General features: G+C 38.9%; 2 protein-coding genes across 3 annotated transcripts in view; both read right to left on the reverse strand.

Annotated features, from left to right (window-relative positions):
* The window catches only part of plpp1a (phospholipid phosphatase 1a), a 14,107-nt gene extending 8,236 nt beyond the window's left edge, over positions 1-5,871 (reverse strand). Inside the window, exons 1-2 of one of the 2 annotated variants that reach the window (XM_026353867.1) lie at positions 5,319-5,871; positions 146-297 (exon numbers count right to left, since the gene is read on the reverse strand). In XM_026353867.1, coding sequence (XP_026209652.1) covers positions 146-297; positions 5,319-5,376 — 210 coding nt within the window. In that variant the 5' untranslated portion in view covers positions 5,377-5,871. Of the gene's footprint in view, positions 1-145; positions 298-2,511; positions 2,667-5,318 lie in introns of both variants that reach the window. The other variant, XM_026353866.1, reaches the window with a different exon arrangement.
* Positions 5,872-7,668: 1,797 nt separating this feature from the next.
* csgalnact1a (chondroitin sulfate N-acetylgalactosaminyltransferase 1a) overlaps positions 7,669-27,429 on the reverse strand; it is a 28,713-nt gene continuing 8,952 nt past the window's right edge. The window contains exons 2-8 of the mRNA XM_026355719.1: positions 25,508-26,788; positions 22,430-22,646; positions 20,596-20,697; positions 12,507-12,685; positions 11,790-11,884; positions 11,462-11,543; positions 7,669-9,630 (exon numbers count right to left, since the gene is read on the reverse strand). Coding sequence (XP_026211504.1) covers positions 9,335-9,630; positions 11,462-11,543; positions 11,790-11,884; positions 12,507-12,685; positions 20,596-20,697; positions 22,430-22,646; positions 25,508-26,267 — 1,731 coding nt within the window. The 5' untranslated portion in view covers positions 26,268-26,788 and the 3' untranslated portion in view covers positions 7,669-9,334. The remainder of the gene's footprint in view (positions 9,631-11,461; positions 11,544-11,789; positions 11,885-12,506; positions 12,686-20,595; positions 20,698-22,429; positions 22,647-25,507; positions 26,789-27,429) is intronic.

The raw sequence follows: 27,429 nt of genomic DNA on the forward strand, positions 1-27,429 counted from the left end.
TGTATTTAGCAGTCACAATGAATTAAGACCATAGAAGTTAATCATGCATAAGTGTATCAAGAAAGGTACATAACGACGAAAGATGAAAAAAATATCACCAGAGGGGAAAAAAGAAAAACCACACACAAAAAACAGATGCACTTACAGTGAGCATTGTGACAGGGACCATAACACCTCCTAACAACTGATAGGAAATGGTGTCTTCCTTAAAGGGGTACTTGAGTGAATCATCATTACAGAAAAACCCTCGGCGGAAAGGCCTGTGCTGCACATTGAGTATTACAAATGGGATTCCAACTAGCAGAGAAGCAACGAGAGAAAAACAAGGAAAAACAAAGTACAGGTTACAAGATGTTACTGGGGCTCGGGCCCCTACCCATGTGGGTATATGTGCAAAGCAGGCCACAGCAGTCATGTGAGAGGGTCAAGTGAAGCATTAAAGTCTCTGAAGGTAGCAGCATCCTAAGTTTCATCTAAATTTCAGACACCAAATGCAAACATTAATGGTTAAAGTGTTGGCACAGTGACAAGACAGTTAAATACTGGCGAGGAATGGATATTAGGGTAAGTAAAACTTAAGGAAATAAAAATATATAAATAAATAAATACTGTTGCAGAAGGTTGCTGAGCTGTAAAGAATTGAACCCCAATTTCTTCATCTTGGACGCTGTCATCACTGCAGCAGGTGTACTTTTTAAAAATCAGCATTTGCATTTATATATGAATGAATGGCTGAATTGTTGCAAAATGATCTGCAGTTCAACTGTGGTCTAATGTACACATTTACGTGCCTTCTGACTCATTCCACTTAATTATTCACTTCCCCTCAAAACAAATTCACACGTTTCTTTGCAATGCATCTTACCACAAATGGGCTTTAGTCCTTCCTGAGATGGACTCTCCAGTTCTACCTCTGACAGTGAACAATTACTGGTATTAAAATTTAAAAAATTTACGAGATGTGTGGTACAGATTGAAGTTATTACTCATGATACGTAAAAGACTTCAAATAGAAATGGAAGAGATGAATTACTTTCACCACAGAAATAACAGAAGGCGTGCATACACACAACCACAACTCCTACAGCAGCAGCACTTTCTGCCTCTGTCATCCTCCAAAAACAAATCGCTCCGTTTCGGAGGAGCATTCCAGCTATTTTAAGGACACTGCTCGCAGCCTTCATGTCTGTTGAACTAATTAACAACAGCCATAGAAAGTTCACCCAGTGGATTAATAATAAAAATAAATATTAAATAAAAATGCAAAAATAGCCTGGCCTAACTTGGTTTTATATTTTTGGAAGAAGAAACAGAGTTTACCACTGCAGCGAGTAAATTAATTTAGTGTTTGGGGTATTTTGAGACCGTTTGGCTGAACCATCTGTTTAATTCTGGACAACTAACTGAATACATTAGAGATGTCAGGAAACTAAAAACTGACCTAACTGAGATTAAAATCACCATACTTGTACTTGTTTAGCAGAAATCTTCATAGGTTGACAAAGAAATTTGTTCTATGACGGTGTGTGCGAGTAAGAGAAAGATTTTTCAGTGGACATCCTCCTTGGACTTTTTGTACACAATTGTAAGAGCCATTGCGGGTGAGCATCTCCAGTAATGTCACAAGCCTCATGCTGGAATACAAAGCTATAGCAAAATTAAAAAAAAACAAACAAACAAACAAAAACTAACTATGATTTCGAAAACCGGTGGCTGTGCTATTATATCAGCAACTGATCAAAGTAGATTGTAGTATCAAACAGGAAAGTAGTTGTTGTAAATATACCTTTAAAATGTGTCTAATCTTTCTTTAAAGGGGTCATATTGTGCTTTTTATATCAGGAAGTTACATAAGTAAGCCATCCCACCCATGTTAGCTATCGCAGCTCTACTCCCAGCTGGCACTAGTTCGAGTGTTCATGTAAAGATTCATATATCTCAAGTGTTTTTTGACTGTGAATAAAAATCATCTTCATTTACTTTTCCTAAAGACTAAGCCATAAAAACAATGGATACAGTTACAAGCCAGCAACAGACTTTGAGCAATGTTTTATTATGGACGACACAACCTGGCTAGGTTGTTGCTGATGTTCCAACTGGGCATAATTTGGCCCTCAGGAAGACGTCCACAAGCTGGCTAATCAGAACAGAGGGGGATGGGTTGAAGGTCTTAAAAACAGAACTCAAGGCCAGAAATGCTGCTCTATGAACAGGCGTTATTACATGTATTTCCAAATAAAAAAACCCTAAATCAAGCATAATACACTTGAATGGACTGGCCCCTATCAGTCCTAACGTCTTTTCCACAGCAGACATTATGACTTGCCAATGCAGGAAAAGCACATGTTGCTGATAACAACAATAATGGCTGATTTCCATGTAGGCCTGCCAGTAAACCATCATGCAAAATATCACAGGCACTAGCACCTAGGAGTGCATTACAGTTGACATGTCAACATAAATTCTTAGACACATCATGTGTTGAACCTGCCTTGATTTAATCCTACTTACGCAGCTAATGGGCAGAGTGAGGCCCACAGTGTAGAGTACTTTGGAGGTGATTGTGCTGTCGTGGTAAGGGTACTTGATGCTGTCGTCGTTACAGAAAAAGCCCCTCTGGTAGGGGCGCACCTTACCCAGGTTAAAGGCTGCCAGAGGCAGACCTCCTGTGGATGGAGAAATCAGGAGGAGTTACCACTAGAAAAGGCCAGTTGGGGTGAGGGGACAGAGAAAGTGAGGGTGTTGTGGTGAACTTGATGATAGTCAAGTTACGATGACGTTTATTCTCATCAAACTGCAGAAAGGTTTGTATATGTGAGAAATAATTTTTTTTTAATCTTTGTAACAGAAATGAGAAGCCAACTCTTCTGGTAGTCTAGTTAAATGATAAGGCTGGATTCATTCTTTAAGATTCCTACTGCCATCGAACAACAACAACAACAACAACGTGTGAATCCATGTCTCATTATGTCCAATCCCACTGCCAGTAGCCCACTGGTTCCTAAACCTTATAAGAATGAGAAGCAGCTTCATTACTTTTCCATTACTTGTTCGTAATAAGGAAACATAAATACTGACTGATTTTTAGGCTTAAAATGTGCCTCACTGAGCTCCGTCAGACACTCTACAAAGTGATATGTTACGCAGTAAAAAACACTTGACAGCAGTGACTTAAGCATAAAAGAGTTTTCTTCGGGGAGTTTTTAAGCAGGGGGATTGAAAGGTTTTTGGCTGAAGCACAGAGTCATACTGTTGTCACAGGAGCTGCGGACATATCTAAGCATTCCCTACAGATAAAATACCATAAAGATAACAGATTGTGTTAATAGGATCTGACAGAACAAAGTCTGAATGTAGTGCGGCTGTCATTTCTCTGGCTGTTTGTGAAAGAGGGAAACTACACTGTTTATCAGCACATAAAAAAAAAATCAGGTCAACAAATGGCAGAATACACACAAACCTATAATATTATACCCACACATGTTCAAAATGTCTGGGAATTACCTTCCAACTATGCCCTTTTTGTCACTTCTGCAGCTGTTTACATTGTTAGCTGTGCCACAGTTGATTGTCTACAACAGCTGTGAATGCCTGTGAGTTGAGACAAACCCTCAAGTCACTTTCTAACTAAAGCAATCAGCAGGGTTTTACTTTCATCTGTTCTCATATCTATCCTCTATAACTAAAAGGTTTCTGAATACAAAGGAAGAAAGAAATGTGGATATTTTAACCATTTAAGCGTATTAAGACTTGTTGGCCTGCTCAGTAATTGTATTTACAAGCAAACAAAATCAGTTGTACCAGAACAAATATTCTAACTCCTCTCCTTGTGCCCTTTAGAAGTTAAATGTATATATGCATGCAGGCAAGATGCAGCTGCCAGTAAGAGGGATAAAGCCTCTTGTGCATGCCTGGTTGTAATTCAATAGTCTGTGCCATTAGCAGAATAATTAAGTTTGCTCCTGAACCAGTCATCCAAACAGTATTACTGAGACTGTACAGTCATACTGTTTCTCAATGCACATGTGCTATGTTGTAAGGCACAAAATTATGCAGCAGAAAAACCTGTAGTCCCGGAGGTTTGCCTAACCTGCTGCAGAATGTCCACCTTATAGCTTAGTCACGGTACAGATCAATCATTCATAATAGAATAGAAACAGCACCAGAGACTGTGTCTTTGCCTACACAGCAAACAGTACAGCCATGTGAGATTTAAGTGGAAAGACTTTCAGACTGGCCAAGAAGAAAAATACTGAACACAGAACAGAACAATGAAAAGTAGCTAAAAAGTAGTAGTAACTGTAGTACAGTATAGTTTTATGTGCTTAACATGAGCTGTGTCAATAGCAGTAAATGGGGAAAATAAAAGACAGTAGAGCTGGTCAATGTGATGTGTGAGTAACACACATAAAGACTTAATTATGTTTGACTAAGGGAGTAGAAACCAGTTTATGTACAGGCAGAACTTGAATATCCAAACAAATTAACCAGTAGCCAATGAGCTAATAATAATAATAATAATAATAATAATAATAATAATAATAATAATAATACATACATACATACATACATACAAATGTGCAGTTTCTAGCCCTCACCTGTGAGGGTTAGACACTTTTCTTTGCCATAAATGATCACAAACTGAATCTCTTTGGATTTTAGACTGAATATTTGAAAACATAACCTTGGGATTAATATTTTATTAAACATCTTATTGGCCAAACTAATAAATCGATACAATACTCACTAGAGTATTATTTTTTTTAAATAAAACTTATTAGTTTACAACACTAACTCATAAATGAATTCTAGAAGAAATATTTAAGTCATGTTTACAGACTTTTAAAGACAAAATGCAAATTGTAACAGTGCATATAACTTTAAACTATGAAAACATAACATAATAAGCAAAGTATTATACTAATGAATAGTAGCAGTGACAATGCATTATTATTGCACTGTACAAAGCAGGTTCATTAACCATAAGATGGACCTATCTGAAGCGGCAGTGCCAGTAATTTGCATATAGCGAAAATGTAAAGGAAATTCAACAGAACAACCCTTTAACCTGCTGAAACAAATACTAAATAAAACAACAAACAAGTGGCAGGAATATCTCACTTCGTTAGTGGTGTCATTAGAGATTAAAACAGGTAGTAAATACATTAAAGTCTCAGTAAAACAAACTGGACCTTCACCACTCCCTTCACATGATGGCAAGCTGTTAAATATCCGAACAGAGGGATTATATTAGATCACAAATCGGCTTATATCAACAATAGCTGCAGCAAAACAGTAAAATACATTTAAACGCATACCTAAAACCAGACAAGCCAAGTCCAGCAGGACAAAGGGGATCCCCCTGATCTCGAACATGTTTGCTCTCGTCTGTCTCAGCGTCGACTCTTGTGTCTTGTGGTGCGTCCTCTCCTATAATAAACACGGCGGGACGCTCCTCCTTTGGTCGCTGCTGCTTCTGCTGCTGCTGCTGCTGCTGCTGTTGTTTCCGATTTCCTATCGGAAAATCGCAATATCGCACGCTACAAAACACGATTCAACGTCGACGCCCTAGTGAGAGGGGAACGAGCCGCAGGAAGACGCATCAGGAGCAGCTCGTCTTGTTGTTGTTTAGTGGCGGTGAAGCGCAGCACAGCCGAACACGACACCGGCCTGTCATGGTGATCTGAAAGCGGTTATGACATTTTAAAACGAGCTGCACACTCGCTCTCATGGAGGCTCGGTCATTAGTACGAACACACGAGCAGTGGCGGCGATTTTAGCCGGTTTAACACGAGCCGAACAACGTACACGACAACAACCGAGAGGTCTGCACGGTAGGCCCGGTGCTGCCTTCATGTACTGGCATGAATGTCGGACATACGAGTTTCTCTTCACCTTCTCATGTTATACAAGAGGGGTACGACAGGCGCGACGTTAAAGTTGGTTTCCACTTATCAGGTGTCACAAATCTGAAACTGTTTTTATATAGCCTGAAGCTTTCCTGGGTGTGGTCCAGACTTGACAAATGATGATTTTGACCTAGTCTGGTCTCGTCTGGTTACTACAAATAAAAACTAACACTTAAAATAGCATTTATGTTTTTATTTATGTGAGGTTTTTATCTAGATCTCGTCTAATGCAGACCAAAAGTTATATAAATCTATATCATTACTAAGGCTCCAGCTGCAGCGCCACCACAATAACTGTGTCCAAAAACTGGGAATCGGTTCTGTTCACTTTATACTGAAAGCTAAAGTCAACATTGGGGGTTGTGTCCTAAAAGGAACAATTGAGCAAATACACTTATTCACTTTGATGCAAATATTTATTTTATTTTGATTTAAATGTTTATACAAATCTCTTGCATACATGTAAAGTACTGTGCAGAAGTTTAGGGTAATTTAGAATTTATCTACAATGCACTAACATCAAACACCCATTTGATCTGTCCCAAATTAAGTCGTACAGAAAAGACTGAGGACAATTTTCATATATTTAGTCTGGGATTACACAAAAGGACAGAAGACACCAAGACAGACGAAAGGCATCTGAGAGGCCCATATTTCAAAGGATATCTAGGATGTTAAATTCAAGCTACATTCTTTGTCTAATATGTCATGATGGCTGTTTAGGTTCAGCCCAGGAAAATCCACAACACTGTCGAAATGAGATTTAATCTGCTAAACACAGAAAACATTTTGCACCTAGAGAAGAGGATAGAGGACATTTATCAATAAGAATCTAGGCTAAAGAAACAGGTCTGCATAGTTTCACAATATCTAACCCATATATACACACTAATGTAGTGTGATAGACTGGATTAATAATTAATTAATGTACATTAATCTCAGTGTTATAAATTAAATTTGTGATGATACCATAACACAAGCACGACCGGTTTTGTTTTTAGCCGACTGTCGCCATCTAGCGCTCTGGAGGTTAAGCGACACAAAATAAAAAACAAATCTGAAAATTGTTGTAAAGACTAATAAATAAATAAAAGATAAAATAGATAGGGAATATGAATTCTGTACTATTATCAGTGACTTTATCGCTTGTGTCGATTCATGGTTTGGGATCAGAGGAGTAACAGTAACTAAAGTTATGTTGACTGACGTTTATTTACATTATTTTGCGTTAAGTTTTCAAATCTGTAAACCACGTTTGAATTTCACCAAAAAAACAGAATAAACGCCATTAAGCGTGATAACAGGAGAAATATAATTCGTCAAATTCCCTAAAAAACATTTAGACTACACCCACCAGGTTATTTTTTTTAATAAGAAATGAGAAACAAAAACACAGACCTATTAGTGGTTCTGCTTAATTAATTTTTATTATTTGTATGCTGTGCATCATTAGCTTTATAGTGCTGTAGTGTGTGATGTAATGTTAAACTACAGTCAGCCTCCACACTGCTGAGATGAGGTGTAATTAGTTAATTTAACACCTGTACATGTGAAGCACTGAGGTTTGACATGACAGAAAATCATCATCTCACTATCACTGGTGTTTATGATAAAGGTTTGATGGTAGTGCATTGTAGACTGAACTCTAATCATTAAACCGTTTAGACGCTGACATAATTTTGCAATGATACCATTGATAATAATTTTAATGTTGTCTTATTGCTGTTTTAAGTTTCACATTATAGCAACCACATTGGAATGAGATATACACAATGCACACATGTTTTATTGAATTCATTAACATGAAGTGAAAAAACAACTTGAAATGTGAAGAAAGTCATTTGATAAACTATTACAAGGAATGTTTTAATGGCAAACAGTAAAAACATGACACTCTTCATATCTTTGGTCATTAACCAAAAATGCATTGCATGTTGCATGTAATGCATTGCTTTGATTGCCTCCTGTCATTACTGTGCTAGAGCAAGATTTCAACAACAGTATCTCTGCAGGCAAATAAAAAAAGAAAACATCGAGGTGGTTGGTGAATATGGTTTTACCCCTCTACATTTCCTGCTCAGTGATACACATCACATATTATCTTTATCATTGCACTTGTGACTCTTTTTCCAGCCTGGTATGTTTTATAACACAGTCACATGTGATTAACAGAAACCAAAATATTGAAATTGAAATTCTGACTTGTTAAGTCATCGTCAGTGTCGGGACATTTTTCTTCTACCTATTTATTATGTTTCAGCAAATTATTATAACACAAATTAACTTATATCATGGTTTATCATTTTAATTAAACACTTAAATACATATGTTTCATATTTAGAAGGCACCTGGCAAAGCCGCCTTCTGGTTAATGTAACATGTGGCAGGTTTTTTCTTTGACTCACTTCATTAAAGAGGTGAGCGGCCCACAAATAATACTGTTGAGGCAACAACCGCATTTGAAATGAGTGGTGGTGGCAATTACATTTAAAATAACATCAAACAAAAGTAAAGGAATAATGATTAATGATCAATAATTTATATATATATATATAAAAATAAAAAATAAAGTTTTACAAGGCCATTCTAGTCTTTCAACAAGTCCTTCATTGTTTCTTCACCAACATGCTGTTCACTTTGAGTCCAACAGGTGGCGTTGTTTCCTTAAAAATAAAAACCTGTGAGTCGATTTATATTTCACAGGCCATCCTGAAGAGACTGTTAAAGCTGTATTCACAGAAGGCACATGGTCCAGAGAGATGTTACAGCTCAAAACGATGCTCTGGGTTGTAGAGGAATTTACCAATGTACAGTAAATTACGGATGGATGTATAAGACAAAAGTAAAGTCCACCGCAGAGGAGAAGATGACCTCAAGCAGTTTGTTTTATTTTTATTGTAATTTTATGCTGTCCTTCCCACAGCAACAGAGTCTTTCAAACGTAGGTCTCAGGGTGTTTTTTAAATTAAATTAATAGTTTGACATTTTGGGAAATACCCTTATTCACTCTCTTGTTCAGATTTAGATGAGAAGATTAACACCACTCTTAAATCTGCAGGCGCCATAAAAAGGTCAGCTCACAGCTGGTTGGCCCATCTCAGCATGTAAACTAGCAGTGGTGAAATGTAACTAAGTACATTTACTCAAGTACCGTACTGTTGAAATGAAATGCTCTTTTCATGCCACTTTGTAGTTTTATACTGTTGTTGTTTGGACAGAGAAAGTGCGTGACCTGCTGTTCTATTTTCACTTTTAGTGCACAGATATGAGAGTGGTATCGATCTTGTCATCTACCGCTTCACACGAAAGCTTATAACCCAAAATGTTGAACTCTTCTTCTGAAACCTCATGCAGTTTCACTGCATGCTGTTTGTACTTTAACAGTCTGGAGTCATTGCAATGTCTATAATCCAACCTGTGAATATTCATGTCTTCTTAGGGTTTGAGTTTTGTTGTTGTTTCTGTTTGAGGAGATGAGCTTCGATCTCATGCCTGAAGAACAGCATCCCCAGCTGGCCGTGCGACGCCTCGTTCAAGGCCTTAGACTGCATGCACATGCGGTATTGGTCTGGAGGGAGCTCGTCTGCACAGTGCTTCTCGTGCCACAGGTGGAACAAACCTCGTGATGGTGCTCGAACCACCAGAAGGTTGCTGTGGAGGTACTTTCTGTACAGGTGGACGTCTTCACCACCCCAGCCTTTGATGTCGATGTCAAAACCTCCTGGAGATAAGAGAACAGGAGAGAATATCATGTAACGTTTTCATTATATCATCACTGAATGTGTTAATATAGTTATTTAAAACCTTTTTATAATTAAACATTTCAAAGTAATGAGTGTCTTCAGTGCTGCATTCACTGTCTCTGAAAGGAATGCTGATTATAAATCCTGATTAGAGTTTACAGCATGTGATCATAATCAGTTTAGTCTCCACACTGGCTGGTCTGTAATTTTGTGAGGGGGCAGCAAGGACATTCTGGACTGAACAGTTCTTGATCAGGCCTGTTTAAACCTGCATCTTTAGATGTCTGAACCACTCGTGTCTGCTTTAGCTCATACTTTATGTCTGTCTGCAGCTTTATTTTGATTATTCTGTCCGTCTCTGTCTTTTTCCATGTCTCCCTTTTTAACAAATGCTCCAGGGCTAAACAGAGATAAGACAGGAATTTGAACCCAGTAGATAAATTGTTCATTTGTTTATGTGTATGTGGTCATGGCCTAAACAACATATCCCACTGTACTTAAATTACACTTTTAACATTATAATTTAACATTTTGGGAAACTGAAATTAAATTAAATTGAAGATGGATACTACTACAACTATTATATGTCTCTAAAATAAAATGGGACATTGCAACCAGCAGTTTACTAGCTCAGTATGAAGACTAGGGTAAAACAGGGGTTCCTGTGAGCCACTAACCAGTCCACCAACCAGCACCACTAAAAGCCGCTGATAAACACATTTAGACTGCATTAAATTATGGGAAATCACCGAGCCTGGTCAAGATATTTTGTGGCACATAATTCAGAAACAGATGACTGTACACTAACGTAATATAATATGTATTAGCGTGACCAACGCTTGGACCACAACTGAAGCTCTGGAGGTTTTTTCATCTGATGTGATTATTTACACTGTTAGTGTCACAAATCACAGCAAACAGTTTTCTCTAAGGTTTAAGTACAAAAACAATTTTAGTTAGGTTAGGGTTAGTGAAAAGTCATGGTTCTGATTAAAATAACGACTTTATTAATGTTAAGGACGTTGTCATGGTTAAGAGAGGCTAAGCTAAGTTAACCCACTACTGGCTGTAGCTACTGTATATATTTACTGTACATCACACATAACATTTGTGTATTTATTTGAATCCCCATTAACTCTAATACTAAAACACAACAATGCAACAGCTACTCATACAGTTGCAAATCATATGGGTAGATATGCAGAATCATAAATGCATGTATTTAGCCATAACTCACAGCTGAAAAGTGAAGCATTTCCCCCCTAAATGTCAAACCAATCCTTTAAAGCAGACTCTTGGCTCAATCTGGGTCTTGCTTTACACTTTGGCACAGTTAAGTAAAAGCATTTGTAAGCCTGTGTGTGTGTGTGTTTGGGTCCCTAAACAATAAAACACTGTGAGTTTCACCCTTGCCTCTAATTGATTTCACTTCGGAGGAAAACTAAATTGATGTAAAACTGTCTTGAGAGGCAATATTCCTCAGATCAATATACAGATGGAGAGGACATGGGGCTATGAAATATGCTAATATATCCTGCTGCTGCTCAGAGCTGTTTCATCCAGAGTAATATAATAAAATTCCTCCCTAGTTAAGGAAAGTAATGTAATGCTGAACCATTTGAGGTCTGATGTTTTTCATATCCATTAAGTTACAGCACCTATAGCATAACAGAGCATTATTTTTATTATGTGGCGTCTATTATGTAATGTTTCTGCACTAATAATTAACCCCCAGAAATGATTGTTTCTACATCCTTGCATTGCTAAAATGTAATAATGAGCATGACTGCAACACTATGCAATATTTACCGATATTGATGAAGTCGGATCTGTATTGACAGGTCATGCCGAAACCGAAATCCCTCCAGAAACCTGTGTCCTTCTTGATCACCTGTCGAGAGAAAAAGTGCAAGTCTTACAGAACTTATGAAGAAAATCAGCTTAGCACTCACAGGGGGCACTTGAACATGAGTCCTTCTCTATTCTTTGGATTTGTACACCTAGCAGCTGGAGAGGGGAAATATTTCTAAACCTCCTCCAGCAATGTAGCACCACACTGAGAATGATCTTTTCCACAAGTGGCTTGCAGACTTTTCAAGAGAGGAAAGGGAGAAGAAAGACTTGACTAGAGTGTTACCAGCTGCTGCTCCACAGGTGGGATGTGTTCGATGCTTCCATAGATCAAAGTAGGATTGTACTGGCTGAATAACACCGGGTAGAACACCTTTTTACCTGAGAGAGAGGGAAAAATAGTGGTTTCAGGATATAATTTGATGGTAATGTGTGTTTATGGAAAGCCCTACTAACATTTAATAGGTTTTCACCATGTCTAACAACATTTGAGACGTCTATACAGCTGTAATTATGATTTAGGATATCTGCATCAGGATCCTGGCTAGTAAGAACTAGCAAAAACGAATTAGAAATCGTTACACTGTTTTGTTATTTATTAGAGACATTGCAGACATGAACAGCGCAGTAATCTAAACTTAAATTCAAGATATTTGTAATTACATTTTGGGGAATCTAATTAGACATAGCCATAATTCAATTTTGCCTGAAATTTGCCTAAAACTCAAACTGAAAAAGTTATAAACCCCAGTGTAGTTTTGCCTTGTCATAATTCAATAATTAAGCACATTTAAAGATGGATGGATATGGTTTGGCTAAGTTTCCCCTAGTCAAAACCTTGGAGATATCCTGAATTTGAGGTATTGCTATTTACAGTCTGCTTGTATATTTTGATATCTACAAATAGTCAACTCATAAAGGCGTTGTACAACGTGCCATTCTTTTATCTGTTTAAGGTGCTTGGGATTGTTTGCATGTGTGCGTGTGTGTGTGTGTGTCTCACCCGGCTGTGTGTTGAGTCGACAGGTGTTGAGGAAGTCAGCTGTGAAGTAGATGTCCACATCACAGAAGAAAAGCAGCACGTTTCCTCCTTTCCAGGCTCGGGCCCCAACATCTAGACCTCGCCCCCGAGAAAACTCCTCGTCTAGCTGCAGCAGGGTGTAGTTCTTAAAATTCGCTTCCCTGTAGGGACAGAAAGAAAAATTGAGAATCAGAAAAAGTTTTCTTAAAGGATATATGCAGAATGAAAAATGAGACACTACAATTCTTTTCATAGATAATTATAAGTCTAATTTTGTTGTTTTATTTTATTGTTATTGGGTTCTGGTTAATTAATGGATAATATTGATTTGCATCAGAAACTGAAGTTACAAGATAAATACGAACAACTAACACATTCAACAGATAATCTTGCAGGTCTGGTGCTGGCAGACGTCTCCATGCACCAGTTTTTAACTCAGCTGTCAAATATTTCCATATTTAGTCAGCAGCCAAACAGTTTGGAAGAATATTCCAGGGCCTCAGATTCACTTTGTGACAATTTATGGGCAATGTTTGTGGTACTTGCACAATCCTCAGTTAGTTTGCTTGAGAATATGCAAAATCCTGAGACCCTGTATTGTAGAAACCTATGTGCTGAAATCATCTGTGTTCAATGGAAGAAAATGACTACTGCCACACGTTCCAGGATTCCAGACAAAAGTATAATGAAGCTGCCTTGTGCAAGGCAACAGTGTGGGAAGAACTTGAGGGTCAACGGAGGCCCATAGAACAATTATTCCCCCAGCTCCTGTGGTCGGTTAATGTGGGTAATCATCTGTTTTCTGCCTTCAGTATTTTCCACTTCTACTTCCAAAGTAGAAAACACAATGACCTCATGAATTTGCTAAAAAGTTCTCATCAGCACAAACTGACTCCACTCCACTCATCCAACATGTTCATGACCCCCTGCTGTTCTCGCTCGGATTATGGTCATCATTCAAACGAGCTTTAACTGGAACCAAAAATTAATTGCGTGTGATACCAAAGCGTCCTCCATCGCCAGCCAGACGTGTTTTAAGGATGTGGTGAGGGTAAAGAGAAACAGCTGGATCCAGATGTACACAGCTGTGGTTTTTTTCCTTAACCATAACAATTCATATTGTTAGTGACTAATGCTTTACTCATGCATGCAGACACTGACACACACACACACACACACTTGCATCAACTTTAGATCGTGGATATGGTGGAAAAACTGGTTCGCATGTCGCTGTCCAAAGCAGAACAAACAGGTTCAAACATCCTCCTTCATGCTGGGTGACAAAACCCATGGTAAACAGAAGACAGAGAGAGCAGGTAGACAGAAGTAAAAGTAGACATACACAGGAAACATGGTTAGTTTGTTTTTGCCTGAGGTTGCTTGAATCATCCCACCTTTCCATCTCACTGCTGTACTGTATGTGCTTATGTCTGCGAATAGTGTGTATCAGTATTTTATTAATGTGTATTCCCATGCAAAAATCTGACTGCCATGTTTTCAGCTTTGATCACAAAATTCCCAGAGAAACATAAATACGACATCACTTATAAGCATCTTATTTGTCTGAACATTAACTGCAGTCAGCCAGAACAACAGTGTCTTTACATCTCAAAAATGTCTGTTTGTTGTCATGTTGTGTGAATTTTTTAGCTAACTATCAAGATATCCTCGCGTATGTGTTTATGTGCTGGAGTTGAAGCTGCACGTCTGTTTGCAGTTCATGAATCTAAACAGAGTCGATCTGTTTCACAGTCTACGGACTCCCAGGAGAGGGGGAACCACCCGCTGGCACTAAACTGTCCACAGATGGCAGAGACAGAGCACAATACCTCAGTGTGTCTCAAACAATGTTAATGCACAAGCTAAATTCACATGTTAACTTAGTGTCAACTAATGGAAAGGGAAACAGTAAATTTTCAAAAGGAACATCTGAAATACTGAAAAGCCAAATGTTCTGATTACATGAGGCAAATTAACCAAAAAATATGTTTAAACAAAAACTGTGTGACTCTTTTAAAGGCACAGTGTAACATTTCAGGGGATATGCTTGCTTACCGTCTTTCTAAGTGTCAAATGAGACTGTTAAATCTTGGATCTGAATGCTTAGTGTGAAACTACAGCAACCTTTTAGCCTAGCTTAGCAAAAACAGGGCTTTTTAAGATCCAGTCCAGAAAATCCACAGCTAGAGCCACTGAATGGACTGCTTTCAGTCCAGGTCTCATTAAACTTCCCACTACACTACACTGCATGGATGTTGTGAATAACTACAACTCCAAAATTCTGTAGGCTGACAAGAAAGTTTTGAGTGGCTGCCCAACTGATATTCATAACCTGCAGCTACAACTTAAAACCGAGATCAGACTGAAATTAATTCATTCTCAAAGAAATGTTTGTGACTAATGCTCAGCACATGGGAGAATTTACTGAATATAATAAGATAGCAGAAGATGTAAAAATGGCGATCAAACATTTAAATGTCTAAATTATCGCATTAAGGGAGGACAGCGTGACATTACAATAATAAAATTAACCTTAACATGATCAGTACTTTGACTTGTACGAAGACATGTTTAAGACCTGCAGCATCATAATTAGTTACAGACATGACTACAGTATGATCTTCACAAACTTCAGCAAATAAGTATATTTTCAAAATGCTATTCCTTTAAAACAGATATCTGGTCATCTTGGAGCCTTACTTCGGCACAGTTGAGTGCACAATTTTAAATTCACTGTAGCCTGTAATGGATTTCACTTTAGAGGGAAATAAAATTGAGGTCGAAGCTGTCTGGAGAGTCAATATTGTTCACCTAATATACAGTTGGAGGCTACACAGGACTATGAAATATGCTAAACAAGTGCTGCTTAAACATTGAAAGAGAAGGAAAAACAGTTACCCTGCCTCTGTACAAAGGAACAAAAACAGACTATTAGAAAATGTGCGTTTGCATTTCAGATTTTATGGATTAAACACACACACCACTGAATAATGTGTTAATTTATGAGCTTTAGAATTGCTGCCGGTGGATTTTGTTACCTTTGTTTAAATCCAGGCTAGATTTTCCCTGCATGTTTCCTGTCTTCATGCTAATCCTACAGTCTCCTGGCAGCAGCTTCATATTAAGAATATAAACACAAATCTCCCGCTATGATTTATAAATGTACTGTGTGTACTAATAATGTTTCAAGCCGCGTGTAATTATAAATAAATAAGTCATAAATTGTTTATGGTGGTGATACGTTCTTGATTGCTATTATAGTAACAGTAAATGTCTATTTCAAGAGAGACCACGTTAATCTATTATTCATCTTAGTAAGTGCATTATGTGTGCTGCTTGGGTGCAGCAACTGTTTAAATAATTCTCACAGACAGACAGGCACCACTATTGTGTGTCAAATTGAAAAGAGCACTTAAATCCTGCAATATCCTTGTTCTCTAAATTACTTTTTATATTGTGCTCTTTTTCTTCCCTTTTCCCCACAGGCATCAGCACCCTTATTATGGCCCAAAATAGTCAATTTGTTTACTGTAGGCGTGATGGCTGGTACCTAGTAGCAGCTAAATTGTTGAAATTGTGTCAGGGTGAGAAGCCTGTAAAGAGCTGTCATGTTGTGTCTCAGCTGCAGGCCTGATCCTGTTAGTTCTGCTCAGGACAGCAAAGGGAGACCAGATTTTCTCTCTGTCTGTTTCTTTCTCTGTGAATCTGTGCCTCTGTGTAAACACTTTTATGTATTTGCTTGTGTGTGTGATTATAACTAGAGAACTCGCTACAAACATGGTGCTTACTGAATGTGAAAACTCTCAAGTGTAAACCTCTTCATGCGGCAACATCCAGGCTTCCTTTCATTCTCAACAAATGTCTGAGATAATGGAGGAATGGTGGCTTTTTAGCCATGCTAGAGGCTCTTCTACAACTGAATTGGTCCAAAGAGAAATATCTCAACCATCTAAAACTATTAGGATTACCGTTAAATTTTGTATGCCCATGTTCCCAGAGGATAAATCCTAATGATGACTTTTGTTGTAGTAGCACAACAGCAAACGTCACCTGCCCAGTGAAATATCCTAACATCTATGGTGATTTACTTTGGTCCAGGTGATGATGTCTCATCTCTACCCTGGATATTGTACAGACATTCCAGCATTTTCTATAGCAATAAACTTCTATTGTTAGTGTGTTAGCGGCAGAACTAAAATCATTATCAATGGATGTTGATAATGCAACGACTGGTTGCCTCATAAAAACATTTAAACTAAAGAAGCTTCCACTTCCTCATCATCTCAGTTTCTCTGCCTACCTGCCAACGACGGACAGTATGTTTTGGGTTTGTCCGTCCATTTATCCCGTTCTTGTGAAAGTGATGTCTAAGCAACATCTGGCAGTGTCTTATGGAGTCAAGGATGAATGATTTGATTTTGGGACTTGAAGGTCAAAGGTCAAAGATACAGTGACCTCATATCTCATATCTCAATATCACACAAACACCCAGAGGGACTTTCATTACATTTGGAACAAAGTTACACTTGATTTGACAAACAGATTAGAAAGTGATCCTGTACAGACATGCATATAAACTGCCACTTGTCTGGTTGGCAGATAAAATCAAGAGCAGGTAGTTCTACCAGTCATAGTTCTGCAGTAGTGTTTGTCAGTGAGTTCTCTTTCACCTACTGTGAGTAATTTTTATGTCAGCAATAAATGTGAAACACATTTTTCCTGTTTGTCATGTCTGCTGTCAGAGAAGTGAGACTGCTGCATGCTCTCTGGGCTATTGTGCAGGTTAAAAAAACCTTGCAGTTTACTGTGAGCTGGAGAATCAACAGTCTGCACATGTAATGGAGAGGTAAGTGGAAGCGATAAAAAATTTAGAGTTGTTGTAATCACTCTCAGGCTAAGCCCACAGGCAAGACAGCTACATAAGATATTAAGACATAGCAATTTGCAGAATGGATCTGTATTGGCAATCTGTAAAGACTCTCTTTAATCTAAATATTGAACAGCCTTCTAACTGGTTTATGTTTGTTTATCATTTCATCCGCTCATAATCTCTCACTTATCTTCTGCTCAACAATATCTTCTCGCTTTCTCAGAGTTGTCAGAGGCTCTTGAGAGAGTTGTTGACCCTTCTGTGAACTGAATGAAAAACCACAATAACATGAAGTAAGAGGCTGCTGCAAGTTGGTACAACAGAAAATGAGGAAAAAGACTGTAGTTTTTCAACTTCTGGCCCTTCTCATTTATCTTCATGCCCAATTTCCCTCAAGATCCCTGTTGATCTCTTGTTCTGTCCACAGAAAATCGCTTTATTTCCAAGTTAGTTTTGTTCAGCTCTGAATATAATCTTCACACCTGTCCTGTGTCTTCCTTTTTCACAGTTTTCCCCTCAGCAATGACCTGCTCTCTACTTCTGAAGCACAGTAATTATTCATACATATCGACTGATATTTCTTTCAGAGATCACTCCATCTTTTCTCTGCTTTACACATTATTGCACATCCTCTCTCTCTTTCTCTCTGCATCTCTTCCTCTTTATCACACGCTGTTTTCAATCACTATTCTTAGGAATGTAAGACTCAGAAACGTACATGCTCCCCGATGGTTTGAGCCTGCACACAGGCTTTGAAGTATGGATGTGTAAGTGATAAACTTAAAAGTTCGGTAGATGAGCCTTCTATTTTCAACAATATCCCCAGAGTGCTTGGAGATAGAGGGTCTGGATTTGCTATAGGATCCCCTTCTATCTGCTTTATTTAGCTTGATTTAGTTGGCTTAGTTACAGTAGAAGTGGTTTAGCCGTTGTTGTAAACACACAACTGCAATAGAACAACTATCTATTCTCATTTGAACCCAGTAGAGAAGTTTTTGATCTGCTAAGACTCTAGGGGAATTATGCCTCAAATAGTTTACATCCACTGTTGACAGTGATGTAAATGCTTTGATGGAGGAATTTGAGAATAGACATGCTGCTACTAAAATGCAGGGAGTGTGAATGAAGGTAATTTTACAGAAAAAAAAGGATAAATAGCTCAAGGTTATTTGGGAGCACAAACCAACCTAGTTTGTAGAGGTGCAGTACAGTACACAGGAGGGGCAGTGGAGATTAAAATCAGCTACTAATGATGCCTTCACTGCTGGCAACACAGGAGTCTTGACCCAACTTCAACTGTTCATTTACTTGACCTTCTTTTTTAAGGCTACATTTTATGATTATTTTAACTCAAAGGATGAATTCTACCGAATCTGGTGATCCCCTGATCTCATCACTAGCAGATTCAAATGTTCACTTATCCTGTAAAATATATCATGAGCGCCTACCAGCTGGATTTGTGCAAAAATTTGTCCGGACATTCAGGGATCCCAGATTCTGAATATAAATGACTTTGGTGATACTTTGACATTTCCTCTGGTCCCAACATGAGGTTGACATTTATAGCTTTCACTGAATAGTCTCAACAACAACACAATTGATTGCCATATAATGTGGAACAACCATTAGTGCCCCCTCAGGATCATCTGTAATAAGTAATTCCTTGACTTTTTCTTCAGTGCCAACACCCGATCAAAATGTTCACTGGTCTATTAGCCTCAGCTGTACTTTCTGTTTACTGATATTATTTGCATATTAGCATACAAACTATAATAGTGAACATTGCCATTATGCACATGTTAGCATATTAACACCAGCATTTAGCTTAATAGAGCATCACATAGCTGTTTGCATGGCTGTTGACTATTGTTCTATTACATTTTATTGTTATTATTATTCTTATTATTTAGACTAAAACCATGTTTTGACTGTTATTTTGACAAAATCATTTTGCTTTTGTTAACTTATGATGGACTGCTCTTCTTATTCTTGGCAATTAAGTGCTTAAGCTATTCAGTTATCCATAAAAAAAATCAATACATGATCATCCTCACTTTCTGCTCAATTGCACATGTACACGCAGAGAGTTTGTGATGATATCTATTTGTATACTTGTGTGCTGTCTGCCTGGAGCCCAGATAACAGCACTACAGGTAGTCATCTTCCAATGACCGCAGTCTGAAAGCAAGATAAAAGAAAAGAGGAGTACAGAGTTGATTACAGGCACAGATTCAGAACCAGATAAGCTGCTATATAACTGATGAATGCATTGTTAGACTGTGAGAAGAATATAAAAAGCCTAAAGGAGTTCAAGGCAGAGCTGCTGCTCAGGGAGAAAAATTACAGGACAGTGTCCTTTATTCAACACTCTTCTTTCACTGATTGTACCCCCACTTACTTCCACCACAGCTGTTTTCCATTCAGCTTGTTTCTCTTACAAACCCTTTCAATCACTTCTTTAATCAGGTTTGTTATATGTTTCTGGTTCCTCTTTCCAAAGTCACAGATTTTGCCTTCTTTTACGCTTCATGTGACACTTCAAGAGTATTTAATGCTGCCTTTTTTTAAAATCTCCACTGTTCCCCTCAGCGACAGCAGAAAGAAGCGACACAAAGAGACAAAGAGACACTGTGTAACACTGGAGATAGTTCGACTGATTCAAGGCCACACAAAAACCTTCAGGGCTGGGAAATTGACAAGCATCACCATAGCAACCCCCTCCGGGAATCTCTGGCCCAATCCACAGTGAATCTGACTCCTGATCAGCCACACAGTGACTGTCTCCAGAGGTGTGGGTGGTGAGGTCCATGTGAGAGGGTAGCGTGAGTCAGGGATGATCACAGACCTGTTGTAATTTATCTGTGTTGGCTGGTAGCTCTCAGCTCGTCAGCATGGGTGGCACACTGCTCCATTATTCATGAGACAGATGACTGGCTGTGGCAGGTCGCCGAGCCAGGAGGTGTGTGTGTGTGTGTGTGTGTGTGTGTTGCGTCTCGTGAGAAAAAGGAACAAATTACAAAATGTAAAAGAGAGGGATTTCTGGTGCATGTGTGCTAATAACAAAAATATTTTTACAGCTTCTGCCCCTTGAGTGCGGGTGCATGACTACAGCAGCATTCATTTCATTACATAAATTGCATTACATATTCTGCATTTGGCTCCTGATTCAAAGATCTGAGCTTGGCTGTACTTCTAACCCACCTGGACGTGTTCTCCAGAGTGCTGCGGACTTCGCTCATCTGCTCTTTCCCAAAATACACCACTGTCAGATGGACCCGGCCATCCTGACGCACACAAACTTCCCTGTGCAGACACACAAACACACAAAGGAAGGGATATGAAAGCATTCTCAAACTGGAGGGGGGGGAGGGAAGGAACAGCACAGTGATCAAAAGGTTTAGGTGTTTTTAAAGTGTTGCACCATTTTGTCCAACAGCAACTGAGGCAGCTGATTGATTCATCCTTTAAACAATGCATCACAAAAAAAGCTTAGTGTGAACATTTGCTGCTTGTCTGTGTTTTATCCCATTGTGCACCAGATTTCTCTGGTTTTGTAAAATATGGTGAGGTAAAATATGCATTAAAAGTCTCCTTTGGATAAAGCATTAAAATGAGAAACTAATGCACTAAAGGATTAAGTAATTGACCAAAAAAATCATATGCAACATTGACTGTGCTCATTCTGACACTCTGCTAAAATACAGAGAGGAAGAGACTGTGTGCAAGTAAAAGAGACCAGGTGGGAGATGCCTGCAGACACTTTGATGGAGACATGTCAAATATATCACACACATGCTGAAGATACATTCACCTACACTCTGTCACAAGACACACACACACACACACAAACACACACACACATATTCTCCAGAAGCACGACTGCATTTAAAAACGTTTTCTTCATTTTGTCCATCTGTGCTATTTTTTTTATTATGTTGCAAAAGTGACATGTTCTGCAAATGTTTCTGTGTTTGTGTAAATTCAAAGTCTACGTCTGTATTTTGTGGAATCGTATCACAAAGAATCAGATGTTCTGGGGTTCTTTTCCTGTCTCAAACTGAATTGAGAACGTCTGATACATCTTGCAGTTACTCATCATTATCACTCTGTAAACATGCACATGTACGTAATCACACACACAGGCACACTACACACAAACACACACAATTCTGCCTAGCGCACTTTTAATATGGATGAGGGTAAAGTGTTTGCTCAGCGACTCGCCAGGTCTTTCAAGTAAGTACACTCACACTTACCATGTTGTATATCAACCACTGCTGGTCTGCCCAGGGGGGCATTTTAATGGGCTGCAACACTACTACTAAGCAGGATTTACCATGTAAAAAGCGCTGTGATAAGCAGCAGCAAAAGCAGCAAAAATAAATCACAGACATTAAGGAGGATATTTCCTTCGTGTTTTGCTGATGGCTGATGAGATGTGCCTGCCACTAAAAATATGAATGTAACTCTTTTAAGGGACAGTCATTCATTTTAATTTTACTTTACAGGGATCCATTTACAGGAAAAACAGAAGTTCATACTTTTTAAAATCTGGATCTATTTGTGATAATTATGTGATATATTGGAAATGTTTATTAGTTATATGCATCAATATGTATGAAATTAGATTTCCTTTGGTCATATGATAAAAACTGAGCTAGGGCCATTAAGGTCTTCTTGTCACAGTAATTTTAATTTCCTTTAGACTGTTTACATTCTTATGCTCACACAACGAGCACCTAAATAAATGAACTAAATAAAACCTAAATGTGCAATTTTATAAATGTTATTTACTCATTCCTGAGAGAACAAGAAAACAGTCTCTCTCATGTTAATTGTCTTTCCTCTAATCCCCTCACTTTGTGTGTGTGTGCTACTGGAAATGTGAAATTGGAGTTAGTTACTCGTGAATTTAGTTTATTGTGGTGATTTGTTTGCATGTGTCTCACCTTGTTTATGTGACTTTGCAATTAACAGCTAAATGCAAAATAAAGAAATCAATAATTTGAGACAATGTTCAATCAATGCTATTTACCTGAAGTTCTGCATGAACTGTTTGAACTTGTCTGTGCGTCTCGACAGCGGGACGATGATGTTTATCAGGATGGTGGCTGTGTCCACCTTGTCATTTTTCACCTTCATCAGAGGTCCAAACGGACGGAAGAGGACCAGGCGTCTGAACTCATTACTTGTCTCTCCCCTGAAGGTCAGCTCGTACAGTGTCCCTTTGTCCCTCTCTGTCCGAGTGATGCCTGATAGGTGGGACACAGACATGAACTCATGATAAAATACAATCATATTGTTCCTGTAAAGAGATGTAAAGTGTCATTAAGGAGGCACTAATAATGCAAAACAACTACAATGAAGCAGAACATATAGTGACATTCAAAACAACACATAACAATATGTCATCAAAACACACAGAATGGCCAAAGCAAAACACAAAATGCCCTCAAATAACAAGGCTGCATGTATTGCGTCTTACTCAGTGTGGGAGATTTTGCTCCTGGGGGGCCTTTTATACATGTATGTCTGTGCCTACTGTGTCATAATCTGTCTATGACTGTTTACCATGTTTAATTTATTACTATTACTATTACTATTACTTCATTACTAATTACTGTAGCACTACATCCCATTGTACATTTGAGCCTGATGGGCGTGTCATTAGTTTTGCAGATATTTGGTCATAAACCAAATGGCAAGTAAGTTAAAATTTCAAATGCATGAATAAAGGAAAAATGCAGGGTATAAAATGTAACCTTGGGAGGAGGAAACAGCCTGACTAGATTCAGCTGTATACATATAGTCAGTTTTAATGTCAGATGTTAGTTTTCTCTGTCTCTTTGTCGCAGTGAAGGTTGTTTTTCCACTTTCCTCCGCAGTGAGGCATTTGTTTAAATCCCTTGAGATTTCTGTGTTTCTGAGTGCAAAGGATCAAGGCTTTCCCAGTTAGTCTAATTTTAAAAAATGACACAAAAATAAACTATTTTATCATGAGCTGCATCATTATTTGTCTGCATAGCTGTCATTAATTCTTTGTGGCAGGCTAATAGTGTGTGTATATGCGGGAAAGGAAAGAGAGGGAAAAAGAGGGCAAATGAGGCCACATGAGAAATTGTCTATGCACTTTGCTGCTGCTGGGCAAAAAGCCATAACTTTACATACGCATATGTTACACACACACACTGAATGAGAGACTATTCCGGTCATCCAAACGCTTTCTTCTTGTAGGCTTTACGTCAGCTTGCTCCTCCAAGAATAAGCTTTTTATTTCAATTACTCTGCTATTACTTGCAAATTGACATACTGACCCCAGTATGTCAATACAGTTGGGGTTCAAAGAAAACAGAAATAGGACACAGAAAGTGAGAAATATGACAAGAGAGAAAAACAGACAGGGAGACATAGGAAGAAAACGCTGGAAGCTGGAAGGGACACGGTCTTTAAAGATCTGCAGCTTTAAATAAGGCCTTCCTGTTAATTTGGCCAGCTTCCTGAGACGGGAGGTCTCATTTTCCAGAGGGACATAATAAGTTTCATTTGTTAAACATGTTGAGCATATAGTATCTTTGCTTCCCGTCTCTGTCTGTCTGTGTAACTGCACTCAGTATTTGGTGAGTTCATTTTGCATACCTCCACTGTTTGTGTGCAGTTTCAGCTCACTAGTTTGCCAATGCAGCCCTGAAAGCTCGCTGAAGATGCTTTTGCCAGTCTGCCCATCCAGACTGTCTGTGCTTGCTTATTCGAGGTTTGCTTAAAATCAATGTCTAAATCCATTAAGAAGCATTAAGTGCAAAATATGAGCAGGAGGGGGTCGCTATTTCATTAAGAGCATGGTTCTTTCTCCTCCAGTCTTATTAAGGATTTGTAGAGGCTCTGAATACACACAGATAGACACAAATGTATGCACATCTATTAAACTCACTGTCACGTAAACACACACAGGTTAGACCACACACAAGCTCATGCACATGTAAGAGGCTCCGTATAGTGACCTATAGCTCATTTCCTCCAAGCCAGGTGCCCCCTGTTACTCACTTTAAAACCTCCACCCACTCACACCAAAGACGGTGTTCACACACAGCATATATAGACAAAAAACACACTAAAATACCTTTAAAGAGATACTCTGCTGTGAATGAGGAGCAGTTGTGTTCATTTCCTTAAGTTGAACGGCGAGGATATCCTGGCTTTAAACAACATACATATTTCCGACCTTCCAGGAATTCATGTACCAAATAAAGATCAAGGTAGCAGAAGAACCTGTAGTCTGCAGCCTAGTGCTCTGACATAATAATAGAAATAGAGTGGACTGGAGTAGTAAATTACATTTATATTGCACTAAAATGTTTTCTCAATTACCTTGTGATGACAAATGTTACGTTATTATCTGCAAGACGGTGGCAGAGATTGAGGAAGCCAATAACACACTTTACTCAGAGCTATCTGTAGTCTTAACAAAAACATCAACGTGCTCTGCTTGGCAAAGGCATCAAGCCCGAAGACAATGACTTTGTAATCACTGCCTGGATTACAGCACTGGCTTGTGTACAAAGCACAGGACTTGGAGTCTGATTTATATTCTGACTGGACATTTGGTTTAAATCATTCACACTTTTTGATATTTTGTCTTTGTTATTTAAGGTTGTTTTTTTGCTTATTGATGAGAGGTAACCCCTTGAAATTTGATTTGAATTTATTTTTCTTATGATTTATCGCTGTACTGTTCACAATATTGTTATTTTGTGTGGTTTAATTTTTTATGCCAGGTCTCTCTTGCACACAGTAAGTGGTTCAATGGGCCTTACCTGTTTAAATAAAGGTTTAATAAATAAAAATCAATAAATCTATGTTAAGATTTAGGCAACAGACACATTATGGCTAAGGGAAAAGATTGTGGCTTCAGTTAAATTAAATGTTCAGCATCTGTGTTAAATCAAGGTTATGAAAAGCAAATAAAACAAAGTTGTCATATTGTTTATTAATACCACATCCTCTTGACTAAATATATAAACTACACTGCATTATACTCCCTTCCAGATGTAGTTAATGTGTTCTTTATGTAAACATATTTTCTAGGAGACATGGTTGATTGCATTTGTGTTCTCACCTTCTATGAAGTCAGATGGTGTGTACACTTTGCTAGTTTGAGTCTTTTCAGCTCCTCCGTTGCTGTCCTGTTGAGATGAAGGTGTGTTGAGACTGTGCAGAGCCATCTCCAGCACTTCTCCCAGTTCCTCTCTCTTGTCCTTCCTCACTGGTTTCTCTTCGGGGTGACGTGTCAGTCCCATCTCCAGCTGGTACACCCTCTGCAGGGTGAAACTCTCAAATGGCACCACTGCATACTCACTGGGCAGCCTAATGCCGGCAGTCACCTCGGCCTTTGAGAGCTGGCTCCTCAGGAACTCCTGGAGATCTGCCTGCTGGCTCTTGGTTACCTGAGCCTCCCCTGGACCACCTCTCTTCAAACTCTCCTGCACTCCCTTCAGCTGCTGGCTGCGCTCCTGCAAAGCCTCTTTCAGCTGAGCAATCTGCTTCTTCAAAGAGGAGATATGGAGGCGGTGCTGCTCTTCACGCTCTTGTAGGAGCACCTGGTATGACTGGGCCCCCGGTGGTCCACCGCTTTGAGAAGCCCTGGCGCCTCTTGTCCCACCAGCCCCTGCTCCAATGCCTGGCCCTGTGCCCCCCAAGCTGGGGTGATTGGCTCCAGCACGGGGTAAAGCATGACTAAGAGGAGGGTCATCAGACTGTGGAGGGCTGCATGTCATCACATAGAGCAGTGACAGGGAGCAGCAGAGAAGCACTAACACAACTCCAACACGGGACACCCAGGCTAGTAGTCCACGCCGCAGCATCACTACATATAGCATTAAAATTCTCTCCTCTGAGTCAAACAGCCATCCACACACACAAACAGGAGTATCATGTAACCTCACACACTCCAGCCTCAATGATAAGAGTCCATTTGTGATTATGTTCCATCACCCAGTGAGGAGGCGGACGGCTTATCAGTGTGAGGTCATTTAATCTGAATTAGAGCATTGCCTCTCCTCTGCTTGCGACTGTAACTTGTTTGTCATGGGCAAAATAAATGTGTGAGGGTCAAAAGCCTTGAAGAAACGCTTTTTCCATTTCTGTTAGCTCCATGTTCCAATAGAAAATTCTGTCCTCAACATTGTTACATCATCTACCACTCATATGTGACTCATCTGTTTGCATGTACTCTGACTCTCCCAGTCACTCCATAATGTCTTCTTCCTGTCTGCCCGTCTGTGTTTGTAAGCTTGAACATTCAGCCACATCAGCCTGCATGATGACGACTGAAGAAAAGCTCCATTCCATGAGAAAATAAAACCTCTGAGGTCTGCAGTGGTTTCTTCATGTTGTTTATCTGACAGAGAAAACAGAAAGCAGAGAGAGGTTTTCCATTAGACAAATAGTCATTCTGAAACACCTTGACCTCCATCAATTCTGGCTACGTTACTGTTAGTGTCATTTAAGAGTGTATCAGAAACATGCCAGATTGCTTTGACATGTTTGCTCAAGATGGCAAAGGGTTTGACTTCCTACGCCAAACTAAGCATTCCTCCAGGACTACAGCTCCTGGAAAACAATGTTGTCACTGATGGCTGTGAGTATAAAGCAGCGTGCAGGGGTGTGTGCTCAAAAGCGAGTGTGTGTTCAGCAAAGTAACTGAATTATATCTAGTTCCATATACATTTATATATTTATATCTGCAGTATATACAGTGCACAGTTGGCAAATATAGTGCTTTACTGCCAGACTGCTCTCTATTTAACTTTTATTTAATCTCAGTGTCTCTGGAGAGAGGTCCACAATGAAATACTTATGATGCAGATACTACACTGACATAATGATACAAGTACTTTTTGTTGTTGAATAACTGGTACAAAGGCATAATTTCTAATTAAAGTTTCTCTCATTGGTTATTTTAAGACCAGAGTGTAAACCTCTGGGTGCTCCAGGTTTCTCCTACATCAATCAATTTGGCCTCTCTAAATGATCGTCATC

This window comes from Anabas testudineus, chromosome 12 (genome assembly GCF_900324465.2).
Source record: "Anabas testudineus chromosome 12, fAnaTes1.2, whole genome shotgun sequence".
Taxonomy (NCBI): Eukaryota; Metazoa; Chordata; class Actinopteri; order Anabantiformes; family Anabantidae; genus Anabas; species Anabas testudineus.